The sequence below is a fragment of the Cydia fagiglandana genome, chromosome 19 (genome assembly GCF_963556715.1).
Source record: "Cydia fagiglandana chromosome 19, ilCydFagi1.1, whole genome shotgun sequence".
Lineage (NCBI taxonomy): Eukaryota > Metazoa > Arthropoda > Insecta > Lepidoptera > Tortricidae > Cydia > Cydia fagiglandana.
Genome location: NC_085950.1, coordinates 8,356,340 through 8,369,064, shown reverse-complemented (window position 1 = coordinate 8,369,064; position 12,725 = coordinate 8,356,340). Strand labels below are relative to the sequence as shown.

General features: G+C 38.0%; 2 protein-coding genes across 2 annotated transcripts in view; both read left to right on the top strand.

Moving 5' to 3' along the window:
- Positions 1–319: 319 nt before the first annotated feature.
- LOC134673801 (waprin-like protein) lies at positions 320–6,797 on the top strand. Its single transcript, XM_063531830.1, has 4 exons — positions 320–416; positions 2,977–3,039; positions 4,108–4,276; positions 5,702–6,797. Exons 1-4 carry the CDS (start codon positions 413–415, stop codon positions 5,790–5,792), a joined length of 327 nt encoding a protein of 108 aa, XP_063387900.1. The 5' UTR covers positions 320–412; the 3' UTR covers positions 5,793–6,797.
- Positions 6,798–12,410: 5,613 nt separating this feature from the next.
- The window catches only part of LOC134673735 (protein tyrosine phosphatase domain-containing protein 1-like), a 40,423-nt gene continuing 40,108 nt past the window's right edge, over positions 12,411–12,725 (top strand). Inside the window, exon 1 of the mRNA XM_063531749.1 lies at positions 12,411–12,695. Coding sequence (XP_063387819.1) covers positions 12,589–12,695 — 107 coding nt within the window. The 5' untranslated portion in view covers positions 12,411–12,588. The remainder of the gene's footprint in view (positions 12,696–12,725) is intronic.

Sequence of the window (12,725 nt, the reverse complement as noted above, 5' to 3'; positions counted from 1 at the left end):
TCTCTCCCATAATAATTGCCCAAATATCATTAAGAGCTCTTTATGTACCTACTTCAGTAATTCGTACTTATTGCAAAGTTAAAAAAAAACTGATTATATAAACGTACCGTATTTATCTACCCAAAAAAAAATTATGAACTATTTCTTATTTGCATCACAGAGGCAGTGAACGATTAGGTATAAAACAAAGTAAAAGCCACAGACGCTGTTAACAGTCTACCACAACTAATCTTTGACAGGCAGCGACGTTATTACAAATAAATCTTATTGCCCAGACTTTAAGGTTGATAATTGAACGAACTGTTTACATCTTGTTCATCTTGTTATTCAAAGTACATAGGCTCGTCGAACCAGTCTCATATTCGTTGTGACTTTTGTAAGTTGTGGACCTGTGGAAAAGTTTTTAACTAAAATGGGTGCGTATCTTATTTGTTTATACTTATTTACAAGATTAAACATAAAAATAATTAATGTTGTATATTTAGTACTGGACGTATGTAAATATGTGATTTTACATTTTTTTTGTGTAATTTAAAAATATTACTTATAGCAGTTATAGCGTAAACTGAGGTGAAAAGATGCGATTTCAACTTCAAGGACGATATTCACCAATAATTCAAATGATAAAAGTAAAAAAATCTGACATAACTTTTTGGGTCGTGGTTAGTTCTTCAATTGTGCATTAATGAAATCAATTATTACCCATCCAATTCCGAGAAAATCAAAGAAAACTACCATATTCTCCGTATCCTTAGAACAACGGGGTCGATATACACAAGAAAGGGGTGAATAGAAATATTCAGTTTGACAACTAAAACTATACATCTAATTTGGTGAATTCTAGAACGTATTTCTTCAATAACAGGTTCTTTAATAAAATTGCTGGTATCTAAGAAGTAATATATATATATATATATATACATATACATACATACTTGTATAATAATAATATCCTTGTGTATCTAGGAGGTATCCTTAGTTATTTATTATCGTGGTATTACTAAAAGAAATTAATAACTAGCTTAAATCTAAAATAGGCCCTTGAGGCATTGTACCAAGGATGCTGGCGGCATTACCTCGCTGTATCGCAATGCTGATGCCGCTGATGCAGTGTGCGAGGTAGCCGCCAGCTCTGTATATAAAATTATATATCTTATTTTGTAAGTAAATTATATTTATTATCTGTCTAGACAGTCTGGCTCGGTCTTGACCTCTTGCCATTTGTGATGCAAAACTGAATTGATAAATAGCCTATGGATATATTTTGCAACGTTTTCGCTGGCGACCAATAAATAATATAGACTTGTGTTCCTCACTAGTAGCAGATAAGATAAGTCAACTAAAAGTAACAATGTTTTTTTAAGCTATGCTAGGTATATATTTTTTTTTAGCTTTAGAAAAAAGGTAAACAATCTTGACGTGTATTTTTGTTGAGAAACACTTTTGAAAATAAGTCACGGCAAATATGTATATAACAATTATGAATCATATACGATTATTTAGGTAGGTACATTCTTTTGCTTTTATAAGTAATAACTAGTTACTGATTTTTAAAAAGTGTTTTTCAATTAAATGTCACGTCCAGATTGCGTATAGTCTTTTTCACCACACCAGCTCGGAAAGGCTTACTTTGCACTTTTATTCACATGTGAGGCAAGGTAATCAAATGCAAATTTTGAGTTGTTTTCTTATGTTTGCTGGTAGAATTGACTTTTAAATGATGATTTTGGATGAGAAATATTTAATTACATTTATTTGGATGTGATTTGGTTCGATTTTGTTTGATATTTTCCATTTAATAGTTATTTGCTTTCCATTTAATAGTTATTTGCTTCGGGTTGGTGTGGTGAAAAATTTTGTGTTTCACTCGGGGGCAAATTTTGTTTAACCCTCGTGCTTTGAAACCCTCGCAACGCTCAAGATTCCATTTTTCAAACTCGCTACGCTCGTGGTTCAATTTTGGAATCAATATTAGCACGAGCGGTTAAACAACAACTTTGCCCCCTTGTAAAAGAAATAACTATTTCTAATGCTTAAAAAACGAACTATATGTAGTGAATAATATTTTTCCATCGCATTTTCTCGGATAAGTTCGTACTAGTCATACTACTTCAGTCAGCCTCAGTACTTTTTAGGGTTCCGTACCCAAAGGGTAAAACGGGACCCTATTACTAAGACTTCGCTGTCCGTCCGTCCGTCCGTCCGTCTGTCACCAGGCTGTATCTCACGAACTGTGATAGCTAGACAGTTGAAATTTTCACAGATTATGTATTTCTGTTGCCGCTATAACAACAAATACTAAAAACAGAATAAAATAAAGATTTAAATGGGGCTCCCATAAAACAAACGTGATTTTTGACCAAAGTTAAGCAACGTCGGGAGTGGTCAGTACTTGGATGGGTGACCGTTTGTTTTTTGCTTTTTTTTGTTTTTTTTTTTGCATTGTAGTACGGAACCCCTCGTGCGCGAGTCCGACTCGCACTTGCCCGGTTTTTTTGTAGTTGTGTGTTGAAGTTTTGATTATCTAAGTTAGAGTTATTACTTTTATAAATACCGTAAAAGGAGGTGAGTAGGGATTACGAGGGCAGTTGGGTTATGAATGGGGTGAGGAGGGATGACAGAGGGGTGAGTAGGTTTTTACAGGCTACTGCTACGTAAATTATATATTCTAATAACAAATCAAGCTATTATAATGTTCATAATCCCAAAGTGTCGATCCAACAATTTTCAAAATTCACCTTAGTAAGAAATCCTTCCTCACCCATATACTACGGGGTGAGCTGGGATTTCCTACTATTTCGTATTTATCATTAAAGCTATGAAATGGAACTACACAAAATCATAAAAAAAAACAAAATTTATTATGAATAAAAATCAATTAGTTCGCCACATGTAGGTAAAAATGAAGTTTTATCAAGGTTTGAATGTCAGTTTTGTCCCTACTCACCCCATTTTACGGTAATGTTTTTGTTTCAGGTTCTCTCACAATAGCGTTGTCCGTTTTCGCGGTTCTGTTGGCCGTTGGTTACTCGGAAGCAAGTAAGTTCTACAAACTGTTTTATCAACTACTGAATCTAGCAAATTGAGTCCATTTACTATCATGTTAGCCTCGCGAATTCACGCTAGAACCGTCCGGGTCCGGGCCGAGGCGTCCGACACTTTGTTTTTAAGGGAGACTTTTACTTTCGCTCGATCAAAAATTGATGTATGTAACTAACTAGGTTAAATATATTTTTATACTCATTTAGCCCACCTCAATTTCAAAACTGGGCCATATTTACAACTAGGCTGGGGGCCGATTTTTGAATTTCGTCACTCGAAAATCGGTGGAAAACGGAGAAATGCCTATTTTTTAAATACGAGATATCGAAATTTGGAATCTAGTGGTATTGCTATTAACCACTCGATTTCAATTCTATTGGTAGAATTTAAATGCCTAGTAGTAGAGATATTATTGAACGAAATACACGAAATTGAGTGGTCGAAATTCAAAAATAGGCCCCCTGAGCACGTAATAATTAAGGCTTATTTAGACGGTGCGAGAACTCGCATGCGAGTTTTATTATATTGCGGTATTTGATTGGTCTGCTGAATTGGATTAACCAATAGCCCTGACTGTAACTACAATCGCATACGAAGTTCGCGCGCCGTCTAATGGTAACATTCCATTTCTGACTGCAGCTGCACTCCTAATACTGAACGAGTCGGTGTTATTGTCAATTTCCATAGTAAAATTAATGGTAGTGCTGCTGTCGTTGGAAATGGACTGTCACCTTAAATCGGCCCTTAGTTTTTGTTCCAATAAAAATAAAAATAAAATAATAAATAAATAAATATTGGGGATATCTTACACAGATCAACCTAGCCCCAAACTAAGCAAAGCTTGTACTATGGGTGCTAGGCGACGATATACATAACTATATAGATAAATACATACTTATATACATAGAAAACACCCATGACTCAGGAACAAATATTAGTGTTCATCACACAAATAAATGCCCTTTCTGGGATTCGAACCCAGGACCATCGGCTTAGCAGGCAGGTTAATAAGTAAAGTTATCTCAGGGCAGGGCAACCTTTTTTTATCTGTGTGTTTTCACCCAGGTGGCAGCTGCCCCGTCCCGTCAAAAGTGTACAGCTGCAGCCCGAAGTGCAAGGAGAACTACGAGTGCAGCAACGGCAAGCTGTGCTGCAGGAACGGCTGCAACGAGAAGTCCTGCGCCGAGCCTGTTGGCGGCTCGCAGGGGGCTGGCGGCAACAAGTATGGAGGTATGTAAGGACACCAGTGTAACTACGAGTGCAGCAACGGCAAGCTGTGCTGCAGGAACGGCTGCAACGAGAAGTCCTGCGCCGAGCCTGTTGGCGGCTCGCAGGGGGCTGGCGGCAACAAGTATGGAGGTATGTAACGACAGCAGTGTAACTACGAGTGCAGCAACGGCAAGCTGTGCTGCAGGAACGGCTGCAACGAGAAGTCCTGCGCCGAGCCTGTTGGCGGCTCGCAGGGGGCTGGCGGCAACAAGTATGGAGGTATGTAAGGACACCAGTGTAACTACGAGTGCAGCAACGGCAAGCTGTGCTGCAGGAACGGCTGCAACGAGAAGTCCTGCGCCGAGCCTGTTGGCGGCTCGCAGGGGGCTGGCGGCAACAAGTATGGAGGTATGTAAGGACACCAGTGTAACTACGAGTGCAGCAACGGCAAGCTGTGCTGCAGGAACGGCTGCAACGAGAAGTCCTGCGCCGAGCCTGTTGGCGGCTCGCAGGGGGCTGGCGGCAACAAGTATGGAGGTATGTAACGACAGCAGTGTAACTACGAGTGCAGCAACGGCAAGCTGTGCTGCAGGAACGGCTGCAACGAGAAGTCCTGCGCCGAGCCTGTTGGCGGCTCGCAGGGGGCTGGCGGCAACAAGTATGGAGGTATGTAAGGACACCAGTGTAACTACGAGTGCAGCAACGGCAAGCTGTGCTGCAGGAACGGCTGCAACGAGAAGTCCTGCGCCGAGCCTGTTGGCGGCTCGCAGGGGGCTGGCGGCAACAAGTATGGAGGTATGTAACGACACCAGTGTAACTACGAGTGGAGCAACGGCAACCTGTGCCCTAAGGATTAAACTTAGGGTTTATATTATTTAGTTTATTTATGAAGGAACAATAATTTATTACAACACTATTAAATAAATATAAAACATTATAATAAATAAATAAAGATATAAACTATCTCTAAACTAAATAAACTTAAAATAAAGAGCCTATAAATAAAAAACGTCCTCCAATTCACTGCCGATGGGCTGGCTTCTATAAGGCGCTCCGGCCCTGTAAAGTGTACATGGTGTGTCTGACCATGGGGCTTTAAATCCAGGGCTTGATTTTACTCGCGAAACTGAGCTACTTTTACTATGGGACCAACCCTAAAATCGAGAAATATTTTTTGGCTTTTCCATAGAAAACGTCGAATCTGATCAGCCAAAAAGTATGAAAAAGTAAAAAAAAAATTCGGGATTTCGGGGTTGGTGCCATAATAAAAGTAGCTCAGTTTAGCGAATATAATCGAGCCCTGGATTTAAATCCTCATGGTCAGACACACACTGTATAGGTATACGCCGTATACGGCGCGCGCTTGGCCCCCACGGTTTATTTATAATAGTTAGTTGTAAGTTTGGCAGATATTTTATAGGTATAATATTGTTGCAGCGGGCACCAACAGCGGTATATACTGCAACAACCAGAAGTGCAGTCCTCAGGAGGTCTGCAAGATGGACCCCAACACTAAACGCATGAGATGCGTGCGCTCTTAAATATACGACTTTTTTGACCTCTAGCCGCCCAGAGACCTATAAAAAGGTCTCCTGTTCCATTCTAATTTTAATCTACCTACAAAACTAAAACTAAACCTAAAAAAAGAAACATACCTAAAAATCGAATTTAAGCTGTTTTGAGACATACTAACATTGAATAATTACAACAACACAAACAACAACACAACAACAACACTACAAACAACACAACAACAACAACAACAACAAGTGAGACACAACACAACAAGTGGGTCTAAACCGTAAAATTATTCAATACCTAAAAATCTATATCTAAAGAGGGCCCCTGGGGTATAGTGTCATTTGAATCTTAGTTTTGACAAATCAAAATTGCATTTTTCTTGGCAAGTTTTGCCGTCTGGGCGGCTAGCGGGTAAAGATGCAATTGGCTAGTTTACTATGGACACAGAGTAAATAATAGTACTAGGTACAGAAGTTTCACTCTCTAACAAAACGCGTCTACTACTATGACTGCAAGGTGGCGCAAGCGCGAGGAGGCGTCCGTTCGGTAGCAGTGCGCTGCAACCACTACTGCTAGACACCAAGATTGGTGTGGGCCGCATGTACTTGTAGCGACGCGACGAAATCTCTAAGTGAGCCACGCCTGCTATGGATCAACTTAAATTGTTTTACAGAGCAGTCATTCAGTTAAGTCTTACGAAAATACACGGTAAATTCAAGATCGAATATATTCGTGTGCTTTCAATGATTTTTATCAGCAAAAACGATATAAAATATAAAATGGACCTGTCCATTTTGTGACTTCACGCGATAAGACTTATCGCTTCTCGACTCTCTAACTCCATAATGAAAATCGTTTTGATACTTATTTGGCAAAGAGAAACTGATTTGTCGAATCTTCATAGTAAAATAGCCTATGTTAATTGGTACACCTACTGCACCTATTCATTTTATTGTAAGTCCAAGTAAATGGTTAAAATACTTTCATTTTTGTAACTTTAATAAGTAATAAACTTGTTTTTTTAAGATTAGCTGTTTAAATTTTATGTTCTAATTGGTTTCTAAATAACGCGCTTAGAGCTAAGAAAAGGTTATGGGACTTTTGGCAGAATAATATTACTGGGTGAACAAAAAACTCGGGAATATAATATCGCTAGTGTAAAAAAGGTTAGGTACTTAGAGAAAACTTGAAAACAAAACGTTTTCTCAGAATTAAACCCCTCACTTCCCCATCTCCTCACCTCACATCCTTCACCTCGTTGTCTGAGTACCCACAACACAAGCCTTATTGAACTTACCGTGGGGTCTGTGGGGCTTAGTCAATCTGTGTAAGAATGTCCTATAATATTTTCTTATGTCCCATTATCGGTTCCACGTCCATTATAGGGGTGTTTACTATAGTCAATTTGTGTAAAAAAATCCTTTATTATTTATTTATGTAAACCGATCTGACCAAGACCAATCTAAAATTTTCCTTTAATTTGTACCTTATTAGCGAACCCGTTTTAATCGTTTTTAGTGTAAATGCTTCCCCGTAACAACAACAAGCCCTTTTACAGATTGTACAGTCACCTGCAATAATATGTTACCCTACACAACGAAGGCCGCAAAAATATCTGACACGATCTTATTAGTAGAGCCATAAGAGCGTGTCACATATTTTTGCGGCCTTCGAATAGTACCTAACATATTATTGCAGGTGACTGTACTTAACAACTTAACATAAATGTCATAAATCGAAATCGAGTGTCTTTAGCTACTTACCTAGTATAAGTACCTACATAATATAAATTTCCTAGAATCTAAGTATAAATACTTCAATAAACTGCCTTGAAACTATTTCTACAGGAACGGAATAAATAGAAATGTGCATTTGCAACCCCCAGAATATTCACTCATATCAATCATGCAAGATGTCCGCCTACACTATTAATTCTCTATTATTACCTACCTATGCGTCCATTGACAAACCTAACTATTGCTCTTTACTTTAATATTTAGGTAAGTGGAATCGAACAAGTACAGTATACAGAAAGGCTTTAGGAATCATTTTATTTAAAGTTAAAAACAACATCTTATGTTATTTCGACTCAGAATCATGAGTTCTTTCGACCCTAAAAGGAGAAAAAAGTGTCCCATATTTTTCCATTTTGTTGCCATTTATCATAGACTTATTTACAGTTTTTAACAAATTTTTAATAAGGTATTTTTGGGAAGTGGCACCTTGACTGTGACGTAGCTCGTAGGTAAGCTTGTGTGACGCTCGTAGTTGTTAGACAAGCGGTCGTATGATACTTAAGCTTCACTCTTCGCCTGTTAAGTCTAAAAATAGATGCAAAAATTATCTTTTTGCAACATTGGGTTCTGCCTGTAATGATATTTGTATGTGTGGAAATAAAAAAAAAACTATCGTTATCAAAAAACCGTATAAAAGGAACTCTCCTTTTTGTGTAATATACTTATGTACATGTTTATCCTATAAATTTTGTATGTATTTTGTATCCTTTATCTTTCTTACCTTGTTGTACTTTTTGCTGTATTTTCACGCTTTTTTCTCTCTTTTCTGCTCATCTATTCAAAGGTTAACAACTGGAAGAGATTCCTGAAAGGGATAAGTACCTTCGTACTTCTTACTAATTTTGTCATTTTTAATTTCTTTTTTGTACAATAAAGAGTTTATTACTAGCTACTACTACTAGCATTACACGACATACGACAAAAGTGAACTATCATATCCCTACTGGTTTTCGTGAATTGATCATAAGCATAGGTACCTCTAAACTATCCAGAATAGGGTCACTTAATCAACTCGTCATTGGTAATGGGGCATTGGGGCAATTTTCCACTTGAATTTCTGGACTTTGGTCTCAACTAGTTTCGGTGGGACGGTGAAGATGAGATAGGGTAAAGGCACCAGTAGTCAGCCTTATAACGACTTTTTTAAGTTTGAACTTTCGGCATTTCTACAGGATTAGTCGGATAATTAAACAAATGACATAGTTAGATCAATTGTTTATCATAATTTTAAAACAAAATATTAAAAAAAATAACAATCCTCTTTATAATATCTATAATTTAGTTTAAACAAAAAGTGGCACTTTTCTCCAGTAGTCAGCCTCCAAAATCCAGTAAGCAGCCTCTGTGTACCCAGTACTCAAGCTTTATAATAGTCATAATAATTTGATCAAAATCACTTATATTTATATCATAACCAACAATATGATTATCATTATTTTTGCTTGTAAGTACATACAATTCTTATGACACGTAATTTGTTAGTTAAGTACTTAACTAAAAAAGTTGTCAAGCGGACCCCAGGCTCCCATGAGTCGTGGCAAAAATGCCGGGATAACGCGAGGAAGAAGAAGGTACCTATTCGGTAAAAAATAATGAAACGATTCTATGCGGATCTAATTAAGTATCATTTATAAACAAATTCATATACCTACCAGGAAAAAGCAAAGTGATAGTTATGTATAGTTAACGTCATAAATATGTATACACTTTTGAACCTTATTTCAATGAGATAGGGTTTAAAAATGTGGACATATTTTTGGCGGCGACGCACCAAGCAACATCAATGGCTGAGTATTGGATCCGTGAAGTGAAGTGAAGAAGTTCCAGTGGTCAGCCGCATTATAACGTAATTTTAAATGCGGCTGACTACTGGATTTTACTTAATTTTGACTAGGGCATGCCTAACTAAATTTGAAAATGTAAATTTAACGGTCCTAACGGTCGCATTGGCTCGAAAATAATAAAATAAACGAATAACCCAAAGGTCAGCCGTGGGGGGCTGAACACTGGATTTTTTGGAAAAAAGTGTTATCCAGTGGCCAGCCCCCTCAATTTATAAGTGAAATATTGATATTTTCATCAAAACATAATCCAATTTAATAGATAAACTAATAATCAAACCAATCATTAACAAAAATAATAACTTATAACATTAAAACACAGTTTTTCTTGCCTGTTAAGAGAACACCACGTGCAGTAAAAAATATGGCGGACATGACACTTTTGCACTCTTCGACAAACAGCACCTATATGAACGAGTATATTTCTTTCCCCCGTTCCCTCACCGCACCTGTCGTGTGACGTATTAACCAATAAGGAATCAAAGCTCCTATTTGAGTACTCGCGATTTGTTTAAACGAATATACCAGATATTTATGACCAATAAACGACTCAAAAGGCTGACCACTGGTCCCTGGCTGGCCACTGGTGCTGTTACCCTACCTATTTAACAAAACTACAGAGTTATTGTTGAGCTAAGCCATTTATTAGGTACTCTACATACCTATATAAATAATAGTAATTCAGCCTACATAATGGAGCATTCCATGAAATTGTCTACCGTTTGTCCCGTACAAACGCGAATTTTCTGAAGATTTGCACTATTTGCAGGTACCTATAAGAGTTTTCTTTTCTATGAAAAATGATCAAGAATATGCACAGAATGCCTGCTTTAAATGCAGAAAAAAAAGTTGCAATAGAAATAAAATGCGTTTGTAGCCCGTGGAATGCTCCTTATGAGAAAGTTTTCTTATAGACCGTAGGCCACCCCTAAACGCTCCCTCCATCTAAGGTTGTATAGTCGATATAACGCAGTCGTCTCTCGGCATTCAGCCACGTCGCAAGGAGGTTTGTTTGCCAAGTCGCAGGCTTTTCGCGAAGTTAAGCTCGGTATCGAATTCTGTACATCCGAAAGTGATTTTAAATTTGCCTCCGCCCGCGTTAAGTCGTCAAAAACGAACATCAACATTAACATAACCAACCAGAGAAGAGACCAACATATAGTTTCACACGATTTGGCAAAATTCATTGTTCTGTAGAGCGATAATTTACCGTTTTAAATAAGAAAGATTAAATTAAATTTTCATGAAATTTAAAATAGCAAATAATTATCTTTTTAAGGATTACATACCCAAAGAGTCAAAACGGGACCCGGTTACCTGTCCGTCTGTCTCTCTGTCTGTCTGCCACCAGGCTGTATCTCATGAACCGTGGTAGATGATGGTATTTCTGTTGCCGCTATAACAACAAATACCAAAAACAGAATGAAAAATTTAAGTGGGGCTCCGTTTTTTGCGTAATGGCGCGGAACCCTTCGTGCGCGAGCCCGACTTGCACTTGGCCGGTTTATAAATTTTATTTTGTTTTACTTTAGCATTAAAAAAACATGATATATTATAAATACAGTTCAAAATAAATTAAATATAGTAAGTATTACACCGATGCAATTCGGATCATACGTGTTATCAAGATGAAAAATCTATTGATATTTGTAATACTAAGGGCCAGTTGCACCAACCACATTTGACAGACTGATCAACGTCAGCCGGCGCGCCCCGGCGCATTACTGTGAAACTTTCCATACATAAAAATTTAGCGAACTCTTTAACGATACGAACAGTTTGGTGCAACCGACCCTTATTGTGTTAATATGAGCGCACTAAAACAGCACCAAACAACTCTTAGCTTGCGACGCCAGTCATAAGCAATATTTTAGATATAAAGGTGTTTTAGTCAGATCAGAGTCACCCTGTGATCCGATTGGCCTCGGTCTACCTTACTCGAAAAATAGTGATGCTATCAATTAGTGCCAGTTGATCAACCAAGACAACCGAGATGTTTAGTTGTTAATTAAGATTTAGTAATTTCACCGAAAATACCTACTGAAATACTGAAAATATTTAAAATCATATACCTACACACAATACACATTTAAACATATAGGTAAATACCTACATTAATACAACCTGCTTCTGTCTGATATTTCTTAGCATCCACGCACTTTGTTTAGACTTAAGCCATATTCACACGTGGCAGAAAAATTGTGCCTACGCCAATTCTTGGGATTACTTGCCAAGCGGACGCCAGGCTCCCAAGAGCCGTGGCAAAATGCCGGGACAACGCGAGGAAGGTGATACACATGGTGGCAGACAACGCAAGACATGCAATTATACAATTAGTATGATCTAGTTTGAAACTATCAAGCCCTAAGCTCTAACTCAAGGCAATAAGACTCATTCTACCTTGGCAACGTTAATCGTTAATTATAACAGCTGTAGCCATCGCGTTACGATCAATATCTGATCTTTTATTCACAATTGCACCGCACTTGTACTGGTTAATGACGGAAATAACTATTTATAGAAATCGTAGTTACGCTCTTTTTCTTTTGGGGCCTGAAATACAATTCGATTTTGTAAGAAAGAATGTACCGCGCCGAGTGTAAGATAAATATGTATAGGAGTCAGGGGTAAAAAACCAGCCAAGTACGAGTCGAACTGGCGTTCCAAGGGTTCCGTACATTCTACAATTGTTTACATTGTATTTTCTATGTTAAACGTGAGTGAAATGCCTTTAAAAACCCCGTTGGGGTCGGATCAAAAAACTAAGTAATTTTAAGCTTCGCGATTTCTGTGGACAACTTGTGCGTGCTGGGACCCCATAAGCGCTTATGGGTAACTACTTATGTACCTATAGTTATTTAATACATAAGTATAATAGTCTCAAACCTTTTGTCACTTCTCTTCTGCTCTACTCTCTAACTTCTACTTTCCTAAAAGTAATGTATATAGTTTAATGGCAGCTAAAGAAAGCTTAAGCGGACACTGACGTGGAAAACCTCACTTTTACGTCCTTAAGTAGCGAACATTGTAGAAAATGATCATTATAGAAAATGTCCATGGAAGCCACATTACAACACTGTATAGACAAGTTACACAATGTAGAATTAGATGATGCAATGAAGTGATGAACATTGACCAAAGTGATCCCATAAAGTGTCCGTTTTGTATGGAGCGTTAAAATGGAGGATGAGAGTTCGTGCTGCGGGCTCTGGAGAAGGGTGCGCGGGCGCCTGTGTCATCGGCGGCGTCGAGTGGCGCCTGAGCGGACCAATGGGAAAACTAGCAGGTTAGTAGGTATAAATTAATGAACTACAGT

Excerpts from the sequence above, each read along its gene's own strand:
- LOC134673801 (XM_063531830.1), top strand. Across the intron at positions 3,040-4,107 it reads CGTTGGTTACTCGGAAGCAA|GTGGCAGCTGCCCCGTCCCG; the intron begins GTAAGTTCTACA and ends GTTTTCACCCAG. Across the intron at positions 4,277-5,701 it reads GGCAACAAGTATGGAGGTAT|CGGTATATACTGCAACAACC; the intron begins GTAAGGACACCA and ends GGGCACCAACAG.